The following is an 18,755-nucleotide window of genomic DNA, read 5'->3' as shown; positions in this document are numbered from 1 at the left end:
TGATCTGTATCTTAAAATTTAGATCAAAATTAAACAGAGCTGCCTCCAAAAAAAGCACATACCTCTATACATCAGTAGCCACGTGTTTCAGTGCCCAGTGCCGAATGTGTGTTTCTTAAGCCCTTGGCCCCAGGTGCGAAGATTTCTTACCATGGGAGATAAGGTCACTGAAGGCAGTAAATCTCTGTGCATGCATTAACGTCGGCCAGTTCATGTCTATAATCCAGCCAAGTTTATGGTTCTCCAGGGTGGGCCATTAATATTAGGTGAAAGTTCAGCTAATGAAAATTGCCTTTATAGTAAATAGCATTTTGTTACCTGCCAAGAAACAGTGAGATGTAACAAGTTACACTTCATTTTTCTGGCCATTTGACTTCCTTCAGGTAGGTGCTTTATAGAAGGGGAGTTACGAATCCAAGAACCTGATTTTACTCATCGGAGTATCTCAATTAGAGAGCAGAGATTATTCCTGCCTGATGAGGGGAATAAGGTCAGGAATGACCACTCGTCACTGAATTCACCTCAGTTCTTTATGGTGCCCTGGAGAAGGGGAGGAGGCGGTGTGTGAGATGGGGAGCTGGCAGCCTTCATGGTGCCGTTTGGCTGCTCCATGGGTCAGACTGTGGATGTCTGAGCTCTTTTGCAAGAGGAAGGGCTGGGAGCTGCCCTGCAGTGGAGACCCCACGTGAAGCATCTCTCCAGCCAAACAGTAAACCCTGTTCCAACAGCAGAGAGAGCTTGGCTGCTGGTTTTTCTCCTGTGACACTAACGTCACCCAAAGGGCTGTCACTGTGTCAGAGATACCAGTGCAAAGGTGTGAACCATGTCCTCCGATCGGCCTCAGGACCACGTTTCTGGGGCAGCAGCAGCTCTGAGCCCAAGCACCCTTCCTACAGCCCTGTTCCACCTCAGTGCTGAGCCACTAAGGAGGCCTTGACATTCCTCTTTCCAATTAGAGACAGCTAATTTATTATTCAAATCAGAGGAGGGACAGATAAGACAAAAAACACACTTTCCAAAATGTCTGTTATCGCATTATGGTGGGCATTGAACCCACCTTACTTTGCAGCAGGGTACCTGGACCATGGCACAGTGAAATACTGAGACCAGATGCCTGCACATTCGCTATTTCCTTATATTTTCCAGAGTGCGGTAATTAAACACAGCAGAACATGTACAGTAAACTAGTGCAAGGCTCTAATGTCTAGCAATGGAGCTCTATATTTTTCTCCAAAAAGAAGTCTGGGTGCACCTCCTTCCCTGTTCATATGTGTATGTGTGTGTGTCCAGACCCTCCAGCTCCTGGTGCAGCTCCCTGCCCTGTGCCACAGCAAACCCCAAGCAATGCATGGGGCACATGGTAATATTTAACACTTTGAAGTTATTGATGAGTCGCTCAGGGTCTGACAAATAATGCAATCTGAATAATGAGATACAGCGAACGCAGATGTGGTAACTGTCGATGCATCAAACCTGAGGGGCAAGAAAAGAACCTTCCCCGTAAACTTTCAGGCTCGGACGGGGACGCTGCTCTGTGGGTAGATGTTTCACCACCCTTGCCGCACAGTGATGGATGGGTGACGGAACACCTCCAAAAAGACAGAATAGGAAAGTCAGAGCACAGAAGAGCTTCACATGGGATTTGATTTCTTAGGCGGCTCTTGTTTTGAAGTTATTTACTTGCCATGGCTAATTCAGGTTTTCAGGCGCGGTCGTTGCCTCGCACGTGGCATTGCCTGGGCTCTCAGGGCATCGGTTCTCGAGGCGCTTGAAGCCCGGGAAGGAAGCGCCGTGTGTTCCCACTGGTGGTGCCAGCCTTGCTCTGGAGCCTGAAAATGAAAATCATTACCACCAAGCTTCTAAAACGCATTTCACATAGGTACACTGGGACACTCAGGTGCCAAAATTAAAGCGCGGGTGCAGAATCAAATCGCTGCCTCACTATTTCTCATCTTAGCCTATTTTTTTATAATTAATCAGCCCAGAGACACAGCCAAGTGTCGTGACGGCGCAGAGGTGACTTGGGAAGGGCTGGTGGGCTGTAAAGCTCCCGGCTCAGCCCTGCACCCACCGCTGTTTTAAGGGGAAATATGTTGTTGTGTTCAGCCAACCGTTGTTTCTCATTTTCCATGTCCAGAGAGCAGGGTGAGGCCGGTAGCACTGCAAACATAGCTGGTTCAAGGGTCCCCCCCCAAAAAGACCCCTCCTTTGCAGGTCAAAGAGAGTGCATCCCGCTGCCCCTTCCCCAGCACAGGCAGCTTCTCGATCTGCTGTTAATAAGGATTAGAACATGGGGGTTTTGGGGATTCTGAGTTCAGTTGTTGCAGCGCCACTTTGCAATTCCTTCAGTTCTGTGTGACGCACGTTGGGCACGAGCTGAGCTGCACCAGCCTAAAAATAAACCCGGAGCGTCACTGCTGTGTTAGTCTCCCGGTGATATGTCTTGGTTTGTTTTATAACATCTTCAAGGCCAGTCAAATGTGGGGAGAAGAAAAAAAAACCACACATTTTCTTTTGCTCTTGAGCATGGATCCAGAGCTGGCTGGTACAAATCAGTGTCATTTCACTGGGTGGCTACACTGCATTACCTTCACTTCAGTACGGATTCACACACATGCTGAGGCATACTAAAGAAAAAGTGCACAGTCTGTGCCAATTCTTAATGTATTCTTATACTGATGCTAGTTTAATTTATATTAATTAATTAAATGACTGAATAAATTAATTCACTTACCTACCCATGTGGAAGAAAGGGGTTGTGGTGCAGCTCAGACTCAGCGAGCAGCCGAGTGCTGGTGCCGCGAAAGAGAGGCCAGAGGAACAGGAGGTGCTGGCCCTCACATTAAGGGCTTGTCGGCTCTGGGGGAGAAGGACTAAATCAGAGAGAAAAGCTTCCACGTGGGCAATTTTGGAGAGACAGTGCATGCTTTTATATACATTCAGACATTGCATTAATTGTCTGGAAGGTGTAAGTTGTCTGCGGTGCGGTACTGCAGGGCTGTTGCCCTTTCCCCAGCCTGTTACCTTGGTTCAGTATGTAAATCACACACATGCTTTGGTGGCTGGCTGGGCTGGATATCACAGGCCCTGCATGCTTGGGGTTGGGTGGTGCAGCACAAACTGAGCAGCAAAGAGCATCCCTGAGAGCATCCCTGAGCATCTCTGAGCATCCCCGAGAGCATCCCCGAGCATCCCTGGGCATCCCTGAGAGCATCCCCGAGCATCTCTGAGAGCATCCCTGAGCATCTCTGAGAGCATCCCTAAGCATCCCCGAGAGCATCCCCAAACCTGCCTTGTGCTGGTCACCACCAGGGCATGGGATGCTCCTTCTTCTGTTCATACATTACTCTTTGCAAAGCAGGACATTTCAGAGCAAGATGGTGGGTGTGGAGGTTGCATGGGGTGACAGCAAACCCCTCCCTTCATGGCTGTGTCCCCCTGCGTGGGGGTCCCTGTCCCTCCCTGGGGACAGCCGCCTGTCCTCAGCCCCTGGCTGGGCAGGTCCCACTGTGGCCAGGCTGCTGGAAATGAGCTCACATCACTTCTCATTTTTCCTGGAGGCAAAAGAGTCATTTCATCCTCTGAAGGCCGGGGCCAGAGTTGGTATCTGCTAATGAGCGTAAACCGTAAGTGAGCAGCAATGCAAAATCAGGGATGACGTGTCAGGCAGTGGCTTGCTTTCAATGCACAAAAAACCCCACTTTTAAATTTAGATTTAGCGAGGAATTAAAAGCACATATAGGCGGACTCTATTAGAAAGTGAAATATTTGATCTTGGCTATTAATCTGTTATATAATACTTTCATTTCCTTGCCATATGTATGCAGTGATAGACTTTCATAAATGAGATCGCATTAAAATGTACTTTATGTTTCTAGTCAAATCTCTTTTTTTATTATGCAAGTCCTAGTTAGGACTAAAAAAACCCCTACAATTACAGAAGCAGACTAAGAGGAGTAAATTATTGTAACTCGTTTATACAAGTGAAATACTGCTCCTGCTTGAAGTCTATACGTTGTGCAGTGCTGAAGTTCCTGGGGAAGCGGTTGCTGCGTGGCAGCCATGCTACCAGCTCTAGAATAACTTACAGGTGGTGGAAATACAAATAGAGCCTAAAAGCGGCTCATGTAGCACTGGGCTGCAGTGTCTGATGACATCCAGACACACAAGGGTTGAATACAACCTGTGTGTGTTTGTTAATTGTCACTGACCTTTCCAGCGCTGTCTGGTGGGCTGAGCTGTCCCTGGCACCTGGGGCCGCCTGGACCCCCAACACACTGACCCACTGTCCAGGCTATGAAGTTAAGAAAACAAAGCAAAGCAAAAAACAACCACCTCTTCCTGAAAAAAAAAAAAAAAAACAAACCCAACCAACCAACCCAAACCACCCAAAACTGGCCAAAAAAGTCAACCACAACCAAAACCAAAACAACAAAACTGAAAACCTGTTTCTAACAATTGTTTTCAGCAGAGGTGCGAGCTGAGCGCAGGGCTGCCCTCCCGCAGCCGCACCAACCCGACCGCAGCTGCTCAGCGCCATGGCCGTGCTCCGCTCCTCTCCCAGGTGCCGTGGCTGTGACAACAAGGCTGGACTGGGAGAGCTGGGGCAGCCCCAATCCAGCCCAGAGCCCTGGACGGGCTGCGGTGCCTGTGCAGGCGGCTCTGAGGCAATGGGGTCTATCAGAGGCGCTTGGAAAGGCACTTCCAGCTTTATAGAGCATTGTGTGGTGCTGGCGAGTGGTGCGAGGGTGTCAGCCCTGTCCTCGTCCCCAAGGGCTGGGATGGGGCCGGGAGGCCCGTGGTGGGATGTGGGCGTCCAGTCTATATGGTCTCATATGGAAGAGAGCGTGCAGCCCATGTCTCTGTCTAGGCTGCTCTGGCTTCCAGCACAGTGTTGGCTCTGGTGACCTCCCCATTGTCCTGCTGACCAGAATTACTCCGCAGTCCTGATTTTACATATATATACACACAGATATATATGTATTTTTATATGTATATTCATCTGTGCATATTACATTTGGCCCGTGTCTTTCTTTGTTTGGCCTCAAAATGTATATTTTACAAATGTGTAATGACTATAGGCTGATCCTGGGGAGCTCTGCCCGCCAGCGGATGGGGTTTACGACATTCCCATTCGGCTGGTGAGGTTTGGGGGCCACTGGCAGCCCGAAACCAGCACAAAAGGACACGACAGATGTTTCATGGCGAGAAGGAAAAAGTGGTTTACATCTTATAACTTACACTGGCAGATTAGGCACAAATGTCTGGTTTATGCCTTAAATATCTGGACACCCAAAGCCATGTCATGTTGCTGCTGCATTTCAGATGTCATTTCGTTTGCATTCAAGTGGACTGACGGAAGACCCATCAGGAGCCAGAGCAGCTGATGTTCCCCGCTGCAGTTTTGCTTCGAGATGCACAAACGCTGTGGATCCAAACGCTTCCCAGGACAGGGCAGGTCCTGGTGCATTTACATCATGCTTCATCTGAAACGGAAAAGTCCAATTTGGCCTTTTCTGGAAGAGGGCTGCAACTACAGGATCAGGTTAAATCTGCACGACATAGCATACTTTTGGATCGTGTTAATATTATTGATAAATTAACCTGAAACTCCTCGCCCGTTGAGGATCTTGGCATGAAACTATGTAATTGGGAGCTGCCCAGGACAAACTGGTGTTTGGCAACTGATTCCAGGCCACTGGTCCCCTCGATGTCCCCAGCCCCAGGTTCAGACCTCGCTCCGATGGGTGGGATTCTCAGCTCTGCCCAGTTTCACAGCCCCACAAGTTTCCAGCCAGGGGCAACCAGACGAAGGACTAAACCACGCTGGAGTGCCGGTTTGGCACCACAATAGCCAAGATCATCCTTCATAAAGGCATTAAAAATTACCATGTGTGTGTGGTTTTAACTGTAGTGGAGCCTCATGAATCTCCCATTTTTTAATCATTAATAGCAAAGATTTACAGCTGTTTGCATTTGTGAAGCCTCAGATTACCAACAGTTTCTGATTTTTAGAAAATAGGCAACAGATTCTTTAGTAACAGATGAAGAAATGTCAAATAACCAGGCACTGAAACGAAATCCTTATTGTCAAGGTAATTAAATACCTCGTTCCTGTTGCACTTGGTTTACTGTGCCTTCCTATTGACGAACTGCTCCGCAGCAAGTTTTGTGTCATTACCGTGAATTAACCGTGTTCTACACTCTATAAATATTAATTACAATCAAGACAGATTAGGCACGGCAGATGCAGAACCGTGATGACGCCATCTCCGGTAGACAGAGATGCTCTTTCAAGCCTTTCCCAGCCTTTCGAGCCAGCGTGGGCTGCAGTCAGCTCAGACCTTTCCTGCTGCGTCGGGAGCTTCGTGCGGAGCCCCAAAGAGCGTGCGGGTTCGAGCTGAGTCCACAAAAGCCCCAAACACTTGAGCACCTGGTTGCTTGATGCTTGCTTGTTATTTTCTTCCCCCCTTTTCTTTAAAGCAGCAGCCAAAGACACATTTGGAGATAATTAAAACGAAGGTTGAGCATTTTTAATATGCCACGAGCATTAGCAGCTGGATGAGGAATAAACGAGCAAAGTGGCAGCGTAATTCTTGTACCATCTATAAAAACAACAGGCTTCAAAACTGAGAGAGTAGTCTTTGTTTTTCCCCCTCCACAGAAAAATCTTCTCTATGTGCCAAGGCTAAAATACTAGCACCGTGTTCCCTCCTCTATTTAACAGAGCTCCTTGCACTGAAGTGCCAGAGAAGTGGAATTCCTGAACAGCAGGTGAAAGGACAAGATGAAAAGCAGGTCTGGCTGCCAAGAGAACCTGCAGCGCTGCTTGGGGCTGCACGGGGAAGTCACGCAGACGCCTGGTGGTGTCACTGACTTCTGGAAGGTCATCAAGGAGGGTTTTTTCCAAGCATCCCACATCAAAAAGCAGCACTAGGAGACAAACCTGCAATACATCATGGAGGATGGTGCTAAAGATACCAATCGCCCACTTGTAGGAGAATTTAACTGTTTTTCCCCATTGCAGCCAGGGAAGCGGCTCTGAGAAATCAGTGCTCAGAGTGGAGCCTGTGGTTAAGAAAATAAATTGAAGTGCTCATTCTGGGCTGGTTTGGGTCTGTAATGCACTGGGGGAACTGTGGCAGACACGTGTCTTGCTGAGTTCGTCCTCTCAGGAAAGACAAAGGAACGTTTTGCTGTCCTCATAACCAGCCAGCCCTAATGTTAATTCCTATTTCCGCACCCGGCTGCCCATTTGTGTGCCCCTGAGCAAGTCCCTTCCATTTGGGGTGAGGGAGTGTCCTGGTTTGTTGAAAAACAAGTCTCTCTTTTAGTGAATGTGCCTGTCAGCTAAAGCTTCATATTAGCTGCATTTTCCTGGAGAACCAGATACATGTTTTGGTAAACATAGCAATGGAATGTGAAGTTATTGATCAGCATGGATGGACATCCTGCAAGAGGGCAACGAGAAACAGGTGACCAAGAAACTGACCAACTGTGTATAACATCCCATTCATGTGAATACTTCATATAAAAGTGGGAGATCACGAGGATCTCGTCCCTTTTCCTTATGGCGACATTAGGAGAGGACCTTGCGAGTCGTCCCTGCGAACTGAGGCCAGTGACAGACTGAATCCAGCTCCGGTTGGCTGCAGAGTCCAGTCCAGGACTTTGGGTGCCAGCTCTGCAGTTGCTGAGACTTTCAAGATTGGTTTTGTATATTTTGTATTATTTTCTCTATTCTTATTAGTAGCATTAGTAAAACATCTTTAATTGTTCCAACTCTCTTCTCTCTGTCCTTCTTTCCCTCCCCATCGCCTGTGCTGAGTGGGAAGGGGGAGAGGGAGGGGCAAAAGGGGGAAGTGTGGGGGAGAGGGGGTTAACAATACATCTGCCAGGGTTTGATTGTCACCCCGCAATCTAAACCTCAACAGGGAGAAACTGCTCCAATGCTCCTCATGGTTTGTGGCCTTCAGAAGAGAGACCTACGTCAAGCTCCTTGTAAACCTCTGCCTACTGTTCCTCGATGTCTTCGCAAAAGGCAGGGAGAGTCTGGCCCAAGAGCAGTCATCTTAGTTCAAAAATTACAAGAACTTGACCCAAAAAGCTTGGGAAACGGAGCCTGAGAAATGGCTGAGCGGGTTGGGGAATGACCTATTAGAGAGCAGTGTAGGGGAAAGGGACCTGGGGGTCCTGGGGACAGCGGGGTGACCATGAGCCACCACTGGGCCCTTGTGGCCAGGAAGGCCAATGGTACCTGGGGTGGGTTACAAGGGGGTGGTCAGTAGGTCAGAGAGGTTCTCCTGCCCCTCTACTCTGCCCTGGGGAGACCACACCTGGAATATTGTGTCCAGTTGTGGCCCCTCAGCTCCAGCAGGACAGGGAACTGCTGGAGAGAGTCCAGCGCAGCCACCAAGATGCTGAAGGGAGTGGAGCATCTCCCGTGTGAGGAAAGGCTGAGGGAGCTGGGGCTCTGGAGCTGGACAAGAGGAGACTGAGGGGGGACTCATTCCTGGGGATCAATATGGAAAGGGGGAGTGTCAGGAGGATGGAGCCAGGCTCTTCTGGTGACAACCAGTGACAGGACAAGGGGCAATGGGTGCAAACTGGAACACAGGAGGTTCCACTGAAAGATGAGAAGAAACTTGTTCGCGGTGAGGGTGTCAGAGCCTGGCCCAGGCTGCCCAGGGAGGTTGTGGAGTCTCCTTCTGTGCAGACATTGCAACCCGCCTGGACACCTTCCTGTGTAACCTCATCTGGGTGTTCCTGCTCCATGGGGGGATTGCACTGGATGAGCTTTCCAGGGCCCTTCCAACCCCTGACATTCTGGGATTCTGTGATTCCATGAAAGTATTGGCACCAGCACTGGGAACACTGAGCAGCAGTGCCTGGCCCAGATTTCCTCCTAAATATCACCAAGCAGCAAAGTTATTTTAAATACTTTGAAAAGAATTCGAGGTGCACATCTATTCCTAAAGACAGCCTTTTTTTTTTTTTTTTAATATTTTATTTTAAAATTCTGCATCTGAAAACACAGTATGACAGAAAGCACTTATGTACAACTGCAGTGTTTTTGGTATAATACAGTATTTAATACATCCATTTCTTTTTCTGCAAAAAAATTTGCTTTGTCGGACAAAAACAACCAAACTCCCGTTGACAAAGAATACAGCTAAGGCACATTGTTTTCTGCTAAATGAAAGACAAAAGGGTGCAAAACCGGGTAGTGCAATAATTGCTGAGAATCACATTCTACTACAAGGAAAGCATTCTGACTTCGAACTTTGATTACTGGTCAATTTAAGACATTTCAATATCTCATAAAATACTCCTTTAAATAAATAGCAAAATATCTACATCTTTCAGTGTGTTCCATTTGAATTTCCAATTTATTTTTTTAAGCTTTGCTGTATATACATGGTTTTCTTTTTTCTTATTCAATAGCTTACAAAATATTTCTGTACAGTTTTATGCATATAATGATCTATAACAAAATAGTTATTTCTTAAAACTATATTACCACCAGTCTTTGAAAATGACAGAACAGGAATAACTTATCATGGACTATGTTAGGCAATACAAAAATCCAATCAACCCAAAACAAAACCAAAATGACAAAGTCAGAAAAGCCATTTCGTTAACTTGAATTAAGTGTTTTTGTTTCACAAATCTCGGTGTCTATGTAAACCCTTTGCAGTTGCCTTTGGGTTGTATCCGCATCGCGAACCGGGACAGGATTTGGGATTCCTAAAAGCACTGCAGCCTGCCGGGAATATTGGGGGGACTGAACAGGACACTTCTCCAAGGACAGAAGTATTAAAGAAACCAAACAGATAGAAGCCTTAGCAGGAATCCTTGGCTTCTGCTGATTTTGACAACCTTTGGATGAAACTCCAAAAGCTGGATTTTTGGAAATGCATTTATGACTTTGATGATACAACCGGACTCTGTTTCCTACGTGCACCGTTAGATTCCCAACCATCACTCAAAATCTGGCCCCAAGTGGTAAGTTCTTCAGATTTTAAGACCCTACCACTGATGGATCCCAGCTACCAGTACAAACCTGAAAGGAATGCTGTTACATCACGGCAAAATTACCCCAGGATTCGTCCTGTGCATCTGAGAGCTGTCTGCCCTGGTATAGTCTGAAGAGAAATGAAAAGTTTTTAAGTTTGTACTTTGTAGGTAATTAAATCAACCTGCCTTATCTACAGTGAGTTGCAAAAGACAGAGCTAATAATTTCCTAAGGTTTATACAACCGTTTGAGCCTTCCTTTTGCCCAAAGGGAAGGTCATTTTCTTCCACTAAAGACTGCATTTGTAAGCAATTTCTATTGTATTTGTGAAGTGTAAGCTGACAGCAACACAACTGAGCTGTAATAGAAACCTCAAGGTGCCTTTTATTCCTTCCACAACAAACAGAAAAAGTGAGCGAGACACAAACAACACCAAATCCCTAACACAGTTTAAGGCCACATTTAGAAAGGATGGAAGTAAGGCTTTCTGTGAGGGGCAACACGCTGGATGCCACAATGGGGACAGACACCGAGCGACCCAAAGCTGATCGGAGCCACCCAAGGAAAAGCTGAAACCACATCCTAACTTTGGCCAGCAGGTCCATGCCTTCTTTTGGGTGTAAGCAGGAAAATCAAATGAAATGCCATAGACATCCTCCTCCACAATATTCCCAGCAAACTGAAGGTGCTCCCCTAGCGAGGTTGCTGTCTTCTCAGTCAAGGGTGTTAATTATAACAGAACCAAAGACAAGTCATTAAAATATACAAATGCAGCACGATGAACCGCGCCTAGAATCGTCACTCTGTTATCAGAGGCACCTGTACAGTATCTTGCTGTTTATTTGGCAAGGTTACAAGTAATACTTCTAGGATTTAACAAAGTAGAAAGAGAATTTGCATAGATTGTACATTCAGTTCAAGGAGATTTCCGGTACCTTTTCTTGTTGTGATCAGGTAAACGTGTTTGCAGACACAGTGAGGTAGCAGCTGTGATAGCACCCATGAGCAAAAGAAGGTAACCAAGGCAGAAGCAAAGAGCAGAGAGCGACCTACACACTACTGGTGGTATAAAGGAATGAAATCAACATGGTACCTGCGGTATCACATCACCAGGGTTAATCGCTGCCCAGCTGGGGACAGCCTGACGCTGCCATGGCCCTTGTGTCACAGGCTGCAAGACCTTGTTACCTCAGTTCTGACCACGCTCGCCCGGTTCTTCCTTCCCTCCCTGGGCTGGCAGTGATGGTGCTCAAGGCCAGACTCCGCACCTTCCAAGGGACTTACAGAGCTGAGCGTTTGCTCACTCTTGAAGAGTCTACAGGAAAAAAGGTTCTTTCCGTACAAATGCTTCCTGGCTGCCTTTCACCCTACTTCACATTCGTTTGGCTCCTATAAGCCCGCCTGTCCCCTCTATCTCTCCTGTGCTGTCCCCTCCATCACTGCTGTCCTATCCCCTCTGTCACTTCTGGCCTGTCCCTCCATCACTGCTGTCCTGTCCCTCCATCACTGCTGTCCTGTCCCCTCCATCGCTCCTGTCCTGTCCCCTCCATCGCTCCAGGCCTCTCTGTGGCCACCAGCCCTGGAGCTGGCTTGGGAGAAGCTTAAGGGTTTGGTCTGGAAAGGTCTTTTTACATGATGTTTTCAATTGTCATTTAATACGGCTTTATTCTAATGTCCTACGAATCCTCAGGACTATCTTGGAGACCTTGAATGGTTGAAATAAAAGCACATGTGGAGCATTCGCTTTTCACAACCAGCCTGACGCAAGGGACAGTGAGAAATGCCACAACCACCACTTTCTTCCAGATAGTCTCGCTCTGTTGCTGAAATAACCACAACTACTATTACATACATTAATGCCCCTGCCTGAAAATCAGGAAAAGATCATCGTTGTCACTCTCTCTGACTCCTTCACTGCGCTGACCGAAGGCTGCTCTGAAAAGCAAACTTTCCTGATCTGCAGCTGGGCTTTCTGAAGAAGCCTGAGGGGTTTGGCTCACACAAGTACAAAACTTCCCACTCCATGGAAAGTGGTGGAGTTGGCCAAGGTTTCATGTGGCCAACTGCGCCAGCTTTGGGATGTGGGCAGACGCGGAGGAGGCCGTGACAGCCGGCGGCAATCCGGCCGCTCCAACAGCTGCAATGAAAGAGAACCGGGGAGATCAGCACAGAGCTGGGCCGCCTTGCCTGGCCACAGTACAAACCTGGATCTTGTTTTCTCTTTAACTGGGAAGTCAAAGCTGAGATCTTGTGGTTATCAGCGTTTCTCAGCCTTGCTGTGCAGAAGCTGCTGAGTTTGGTCAAAGTTTTGTTGCGGCACAGTTGTGTCAAACTTTTGCAAAGTTTCAGCATCGTCTTTACCCTTCACCTCTCCCTTTGGTCATTTTAGAACATCCCAGTTCTGATTCACTGACTTCACTACTCTGTTCCCTTTAATTGTGGGTAAGAGTGATGGAGACTTCATTAGTATTGCAATTAGTGCTGTAGGAGATGGACAGAAGGTGAATACACGTTAGTTGGTCCTTTTGAAGGTGCTGCAGCAGCACTGTTAATATGCTGTTAAACAAGTGCACATGCATTGTGCACTAAAGCCACTGCCTGGGAAAGGCAGTTTGTAACACACGAATGCACATGCCTGATTCCTAGGCTCAGCAATAATGGAAACTTAACAACAGAGATACAGACGGACTTCCCTGTATGACACTGGCTAGCATGGAGAAATTGTTAAAATTCTTTGCTTGCTGAGAGCACAAAACATGAAGACACAATTTCAATTCTAAAAAAACCCCTGAATATCAGAAAATGAAAATATAAATATTACTACTCGATGTCCATGTGTTATCAAATAAAGAACTGGACGCATCTAAAAATAAACTGTCATTTGAGCTATTTCTGTTAGCCTCAAGGTTTAACATTACCATACAAACGGGTTTGTATAACACTGACTGATTTTGGACATAATTCATTAAATCACATATGTAGATGTTCTGCATTTTGCCACATTCCCTTTCTGTGCAATACCGATGGATCAGAGAAGTGGCCACTGCACAGAACGGGCAGGGGATTTAAACCAGCAAAGCGCTACGCACAGAGGACAAATGTGTGCACATTGACACGCAGCCTCTCCACGGGAAGGGATGTGGATCACAGCTGGACTGCAGCTGGAGTCCCATTCAGCACAGATTGGCCGGTGGGATTGGAAAATTAACACTTGCACACTGGAAGATGCGTAACTTGCTTGTTTGGTACGAACTGTGGGCCCCTGCTCCGAATTCTCCTCTTCACCAAATGTAAGATCTGTGAAGTTATTCTCTTCTAACGATCCCCAGCATCCCGCACAGGCTCCACCGCCAGCAGGACGTCGGCCCGAGCAGCGCTACCCACGCCGGCCTGGAGCAGCCCTGATCCCTCGCACACAGTCTTGCTTGGCATGGTCTTCCTTCACACCTACAGCACTTTGTAACTCAGACACAGTGCCCCATATACAACTTCTGCAGCTGTGTCTGCATATTAATAGCTCTAGTAGAGGTTGGCATTTAGGTCTGAAATGCCACTGCCCCAACAAGGTGTTCCGAACACGGCAGCTCATCCTTTGCCGACTGGGAACGCGGACAGCGTTTCCTCACGGCACGCTGTCGCGCCTCTGACTGACGCTGGACTGGACTCTGAAGTCCCTACTCAGAACCAGCGCTCTGTGGAAGTTCTGGCTGAGAAAGGACTTCAGGACCAGCCCCCTCAGTTTTACACCAGTTTTACCAGCAGCGCTGCCATTCCCAGCTTGCTACAAAACTTCGTGCAGATGCCTTTTGTCTTTCAGAAAACAAGCTAATATAAATTTTGAGATATTTTAAACCAAGCATATAACGTAAATAGATGTATCAGCAACCATTTGCTTTCTTTCCCTTTTTTGTACTAAAATGAAATATTTTGCACCTTCCGTTTTAAGCTATTAAAGTGGCAGATTTTCTTCTAACTGCAGAAGATGGAATTGTTCCCACCTTCTGCTTGGTCTAGTCAATAATGAAAATTTACCAACAAAGCACTTAAAAACATTCCTGGATCAAATTTAAACCCCAAGTTATCCGCATGTGTGCATGGGCGCATCCTTATACTGATGTGCAAGACAGACTGAAGATTTTGCAGCTACACTGAAGTCATTACTGAGAACAACCACGGCCCAGGACTGTTGCCGTGTGCCCGCAATACGATGTTCTTCACTCCACCTGCAGGGCCTGGACCGTGCAGTTGCCATCGCATCAGTGTGACTAAAGCCCTGGATTTCACAGTGAGGATTGGAGGTCCCCAGAAAATCTGAACTTCATGAAGGAATGTCAGATTAAAAACAAGCACTGTTAAAAAAACCCCTACTGAATAAGTCATAACACTGTGTTTCTATTATACAAACCTGCTGGCAACCCCAGTTTTAAACACGCCTCTAGAGCTGGTTGAAAAGCCGGACCATCAACGTGACTGAAGTATTTCAACCAGCTCTCGTTGCTACAAGCTTTACTAAAACTACGGCTCTCGTGACTGGCAATATCAAGACAAAAAAAGGGAGGTGTGAGGGGAGGAAGGCCTTTTCTTAATAAAGGCAGCTTCAGTTAGTAAGATAACATAATCTTCAAGCTGCAAAAGCAGCACCTACTAATTAGTCATTGACTAAAACATAAATAATAAATACCTAAATCGTTCCTTCTATGCATCCATTTTTGTGCCAGATAAACATTTCAATGCTCTGCCTTAATGCCAGCACAGCTGACACCGCATTTTCAAGTCCAAAGCAAACTGCAAGTAGCTTTAAACCAATACTATGGAGAGAGATACGACAAGGCTCTGGGATCTGGGTGTTACGGTCATCTCGCAACTGTTGTTTAAAAGGGAATTCAACCTTTCAGTGAGATGTAATTACGGAATGATTGAAGGGTCTATTTCCCTCCTGATGTGGAGGCTTAACTGTCATCAGCGGAAAGTCAGCCATACCCACAGAAGGGTAAACAGCTACCTTACTTTATTACATCAACAGGTTTTTTTCCTAATTAACCCGAATAGCTTTTAATAGCCTTTTTGGGTTATGCTGTTAACAAGAGATTACCACAGCAACAACAACAACAAAGTGCATGTTTTATGCTAATGTAAAATGCATTAGTTGGAGATGAATTTGCATATAAAACCTAGATTTTAAAAAGTTCTTGGAATGTGAAAGAATATTTTTCCTACTGGAGAAAACGCAGCTTAAAATGATGCCTGTTTAAGAGAGGATGCAGCCTGCTAGGATTCTGAAGACAAGGCAAGGGTAGAGCTTGTTGACAGAATAAAGCACTGAGAAACCGGCACCGCTCTCCTTCCCGGGAGCTGGCAGATCAAGGGAGGGAATTAGTGTTAAGTAGCTACTACTCGAGTTAGGGAAAAAAATATGCTGTTGCAGGTTTAGGTCCCAACTCCACCATTTTACTGCCTGAGGAAAACCTGGGCCCAGCTCACGAGCAAAATGAGCAGAGACCTCACAACCCAGCCCCAGCCTGCACGCGCACACACACACACACACACACACACACACACACACACACACACACACACGTGCTGTTGTGTAAGTCTGTGAAAATGCTTTGGTGCTGGTAGGCTTGGAAAAAACCCTGCACATTTGAAAGGGCTGAAATCCAAAATCATAGTACACAGACCCTGAACACGACTGCATGAGACGTGAAAGACTAACACAGCAAAACACTGGCCCCATTTAGAGTTTATCATGAAATTAGTCTAAAAAAATCTCTGAAAAGAATCTGAAAGTTTCTGCTTTTGCTCATTTACTCTATACTAGGATAACAAGAGACATTAACTGAGTCCAGAATTACTCTGTGTTATTAAAAACACAAAAGTGTGAGGGTGAGTGATGCTGTACCATAGTTACTTTGTGTCCTGTGGTAACGCAGCCATGCAGGCTCCAGCCTGCAGTAACCAACCTCCCCAGGAAGCCTAAGTAGAAGGGCATTTTGCTGTGATTTATTCATGGTAGCAAAGTAACGAAAGCCTATGAAACAGCAGAGGTACACATGAATTTATTTTTAAAACCAGTTTTAGCAGCTGCTCCCTCACTGCCCTCCCCATGGCCTGCTGTCCGGCTCTGGAAACCGCAGGGGTGTGCGGGTCCCGGAGCTGCTCCCCGCAGAGCCGATGGAGAGGGCAGTGCCAAAGGCCTTGTCAGAACTTTTTTTTTCCTTTTTAAAAATGAATTATATTGCAATAAGTAACAAAAACCAATATAATGTTCCCTTAGCTTTCTGAAATCTGGTGTGAGGTTCACATATGAGCAAGGTTAAATTCCCTTTTAAAAACCTATGCCGGAGGAGAGCAGAGCGGGTGCTACCTCAAGCGACCATCGGGTTTGACGGGCCCCAGCTCAGATTTGGGGTCGGGGCTCAGGGAGCTCCAGGCTGTCTGAGCGCAGCCCTGCATGACGGGGCAGGCCGTGGGGCCGGTGCTGCAGATGTCCACGGCTGACCAGACGCTGCCCACCAGAGAGTCCACCCAGGCGTCCAGCCGGGCGCCCACCAGCCCCGCGTTCCTCTTGGCCTGGTCCAGCTGGGCGGCACTGATGGGGATATTCAGGACGGGGTTCAAGCCCTGGAAGCTCTGCTCCATGTAGGCGTTCTTTGGAGGCCCGCTGTGATACTTCATGGCTTCCTCTGGAAATGCAGAAATAAACCAAAAAATTAGTGCATTAAAAAAAAAAACAAACCCAAACAAACCGTCGTTATCTAAGGGTACAGTCAAATGAAAAGGTAAATGTTAGTGGTGCGCTACAGTCCGTTTCCTGGCATGGAGGATACACAGCAAGTGGCCATGCTCAGCTCCTCAGCTCCTGCTCCTGCTCCATTACAGGTCGCACCGCAGTGCTGACCAACAGCAGGGCAGAGCTCAGGCTTGAACACAGCGTTGTCCTTATCGTCATCATGTGAAACCAGCGTCCCCAGAGCTGTAGGACACCCAGGCAGGACACAGCTGTTCTGCACAGCAAAACAAAAAGATAGGCCTGGCCTGATGGGCGTCCCAGCTGTGAGCTGTTGTCTGTATAGAGAATTATGGAATGTCCTGAGTTGGGAGGGACCCCTAAGGCTCATGGAGTCCAACTCCTGTCCCTGCACAGGACACCCCACAGGTCACCCCGTGTGTCTGAGGACGGTGTCCAGTCTCTTCTTGAACACTGTCAGGTTGGGGCCGTGACCCCTCCCTGGGGAGCCTGTTCAGTGTCCAGCACCTCTGGGTAAAGAACCTTTTCCTCATGTCCCACTGACCCTCCCTGGCACATCTTCTGCCATTCCCTGGGCTCTGTCACTGTCACAGAGCAGAGCTCAGCCCTGCCCCTCCTGCTCCTGCTGAGGAACCTGCAGCCCATGAGCTCTGCCCTCAGTCTGCTCTGCTCCAGCTGAACAAACCCAGGGACTTGAGCGGCTCCTGTACCTGGAGCCTGAGCAACATGCAGCTCCCTCTCAGGAAAAACTTATTTTTCATTCAGGAGAAGCTAATTTTGCCTCTTTCACTGCAGGAGCGGCCTGGGAGATTAGCCCTGTGCAGCTGAAGCCACCCCTGTGGGCACCCAGTGAGGGCTTTGGAATTAGGAACAGTTCAAGGGTGTTTGCTGTGAGAAGGCTGCTGACCCTCATCAGATCTTCAAGTGCTATCATTGCTTTGTCTAGGAGAAAGAGTCAAGATCTCAGCCTGTTGGTTTTTTTCTAAATGGATGAACCTTGCCCTGCTGTGGAAAAGTCACAACATTTGTTAGCTCAGTCTGCCCCCGCAAACCGGCTGGTGCCACTCCTGGCACTGGAAGGACAATGCCATGGCCTTGGACAGACCGGACCCGGTTAATGAAATGCGTGTGGCCCCAGCATCATTCCTGGACATGCTCCAGTCTTGCTGGGACAGTGTTCTCTAATGACAATTATATTTCCAGCTCCTGTGCCAAATAATGGATCACAATCATTTCCTAGTGAAAGTTTTTGTTGTGTTGTGGTTGCTTTCTTTACAGTAACTCTTCTACCTCAGCAAAATGCCAGCACGTTGCCCCAGATATGTAATATTGCAGTAAAATCATTGTCAGGCTGTGAGAATGCCTTCAAAGACCTCCAATGGGACACTACGGGTCAGAGCACCCTCCTCTAAGGCCGGCTGACTTCCTAAGGCCTGAGCGTGGGACTAAGGTACTGCTCATGAACAATGGGACACTTGAGAAATCTCCACTGCGTGACTCCTGGGAGGAAATGTTCCACCATTCCGTTCTGTTCTCAGTTGCCTTCCCGAGCGTCCTCGCTGCGGCCACGTGCAGAGAGCGCTTGGGGGCAGGAATTACATATTCACGGCTGTGATTCCTTCCCCGTGTCCCTGCTGCTGCACTGCAGCCTGATGCCGAGTCCTTTCTTACACACAGAGAACAGGATCTCAGGCGCTGGCAATAAATTAGTACATTTAGAGGGAAAAGGGACGTTTAATTGGAGCTTTGCAGTTACATATGCAAAGTCTTCAATGTCAAATACTGTGCAAGTACTTTACTTCAGATGCCCAGTTAAATTAGTTCAGCACATCTCTGTCACCATCATACATCACTTAACTGTTCCTGCATTTATCTGATCTCCTCTGTTTATTTTAAATGGTAAATATCCACAATGATCTCCAGTCACCATGAGTTTGTTCCATGCACATGTGTCAGAAGTGTGCTCTGCCAGAGCACTGCAGTTTAAGAAA

General features: G+C 47.4%; 1 protein-coding gene across 2 annotated transcripts in view; it reads right to left on the bottom strand.

The window, feature by feature from the left end:
- Window positions 1-11,541: 11,541 nt before the first annotated feature.
- The window catches only part of XYLT1 (xylosyltransferase 1), a 199,549-nt gene continuing 192,335 nt past the window's right edge, over window positions 11,542-18,755 (bottom strand). For both annotated transcript variants that reach the window (XM_082064507.1, XM_082064508.1), the window contains exon 11: window positions 11,542-16,699. In XM_082064507.1, the coding sequence (XP_081920633.1) occupies window positions 16,377-16,699 (323 nt within the window). In that variant the 3' untranslated portion in view covers window positions 11,542-16,376. The remainder of the gene's footprint in view (window positions 16,700-18,755) is intronic.

The sequence above is a fragment of the Streptopelia decaocto genome, assembly GCF_964273445.1.
Source record: "Streptopelia decaocto genome assembly, chromosome: 13".
Lineage (NCBI taxonomy): Eukaryota > Metazoa > Chordata > Aves > Columbiformes > Columbidae > Streptopelia > Streptopelia decaocto.
This window is presented reverse-complemented; position numbering and strand designations above follow the sequence as displayed.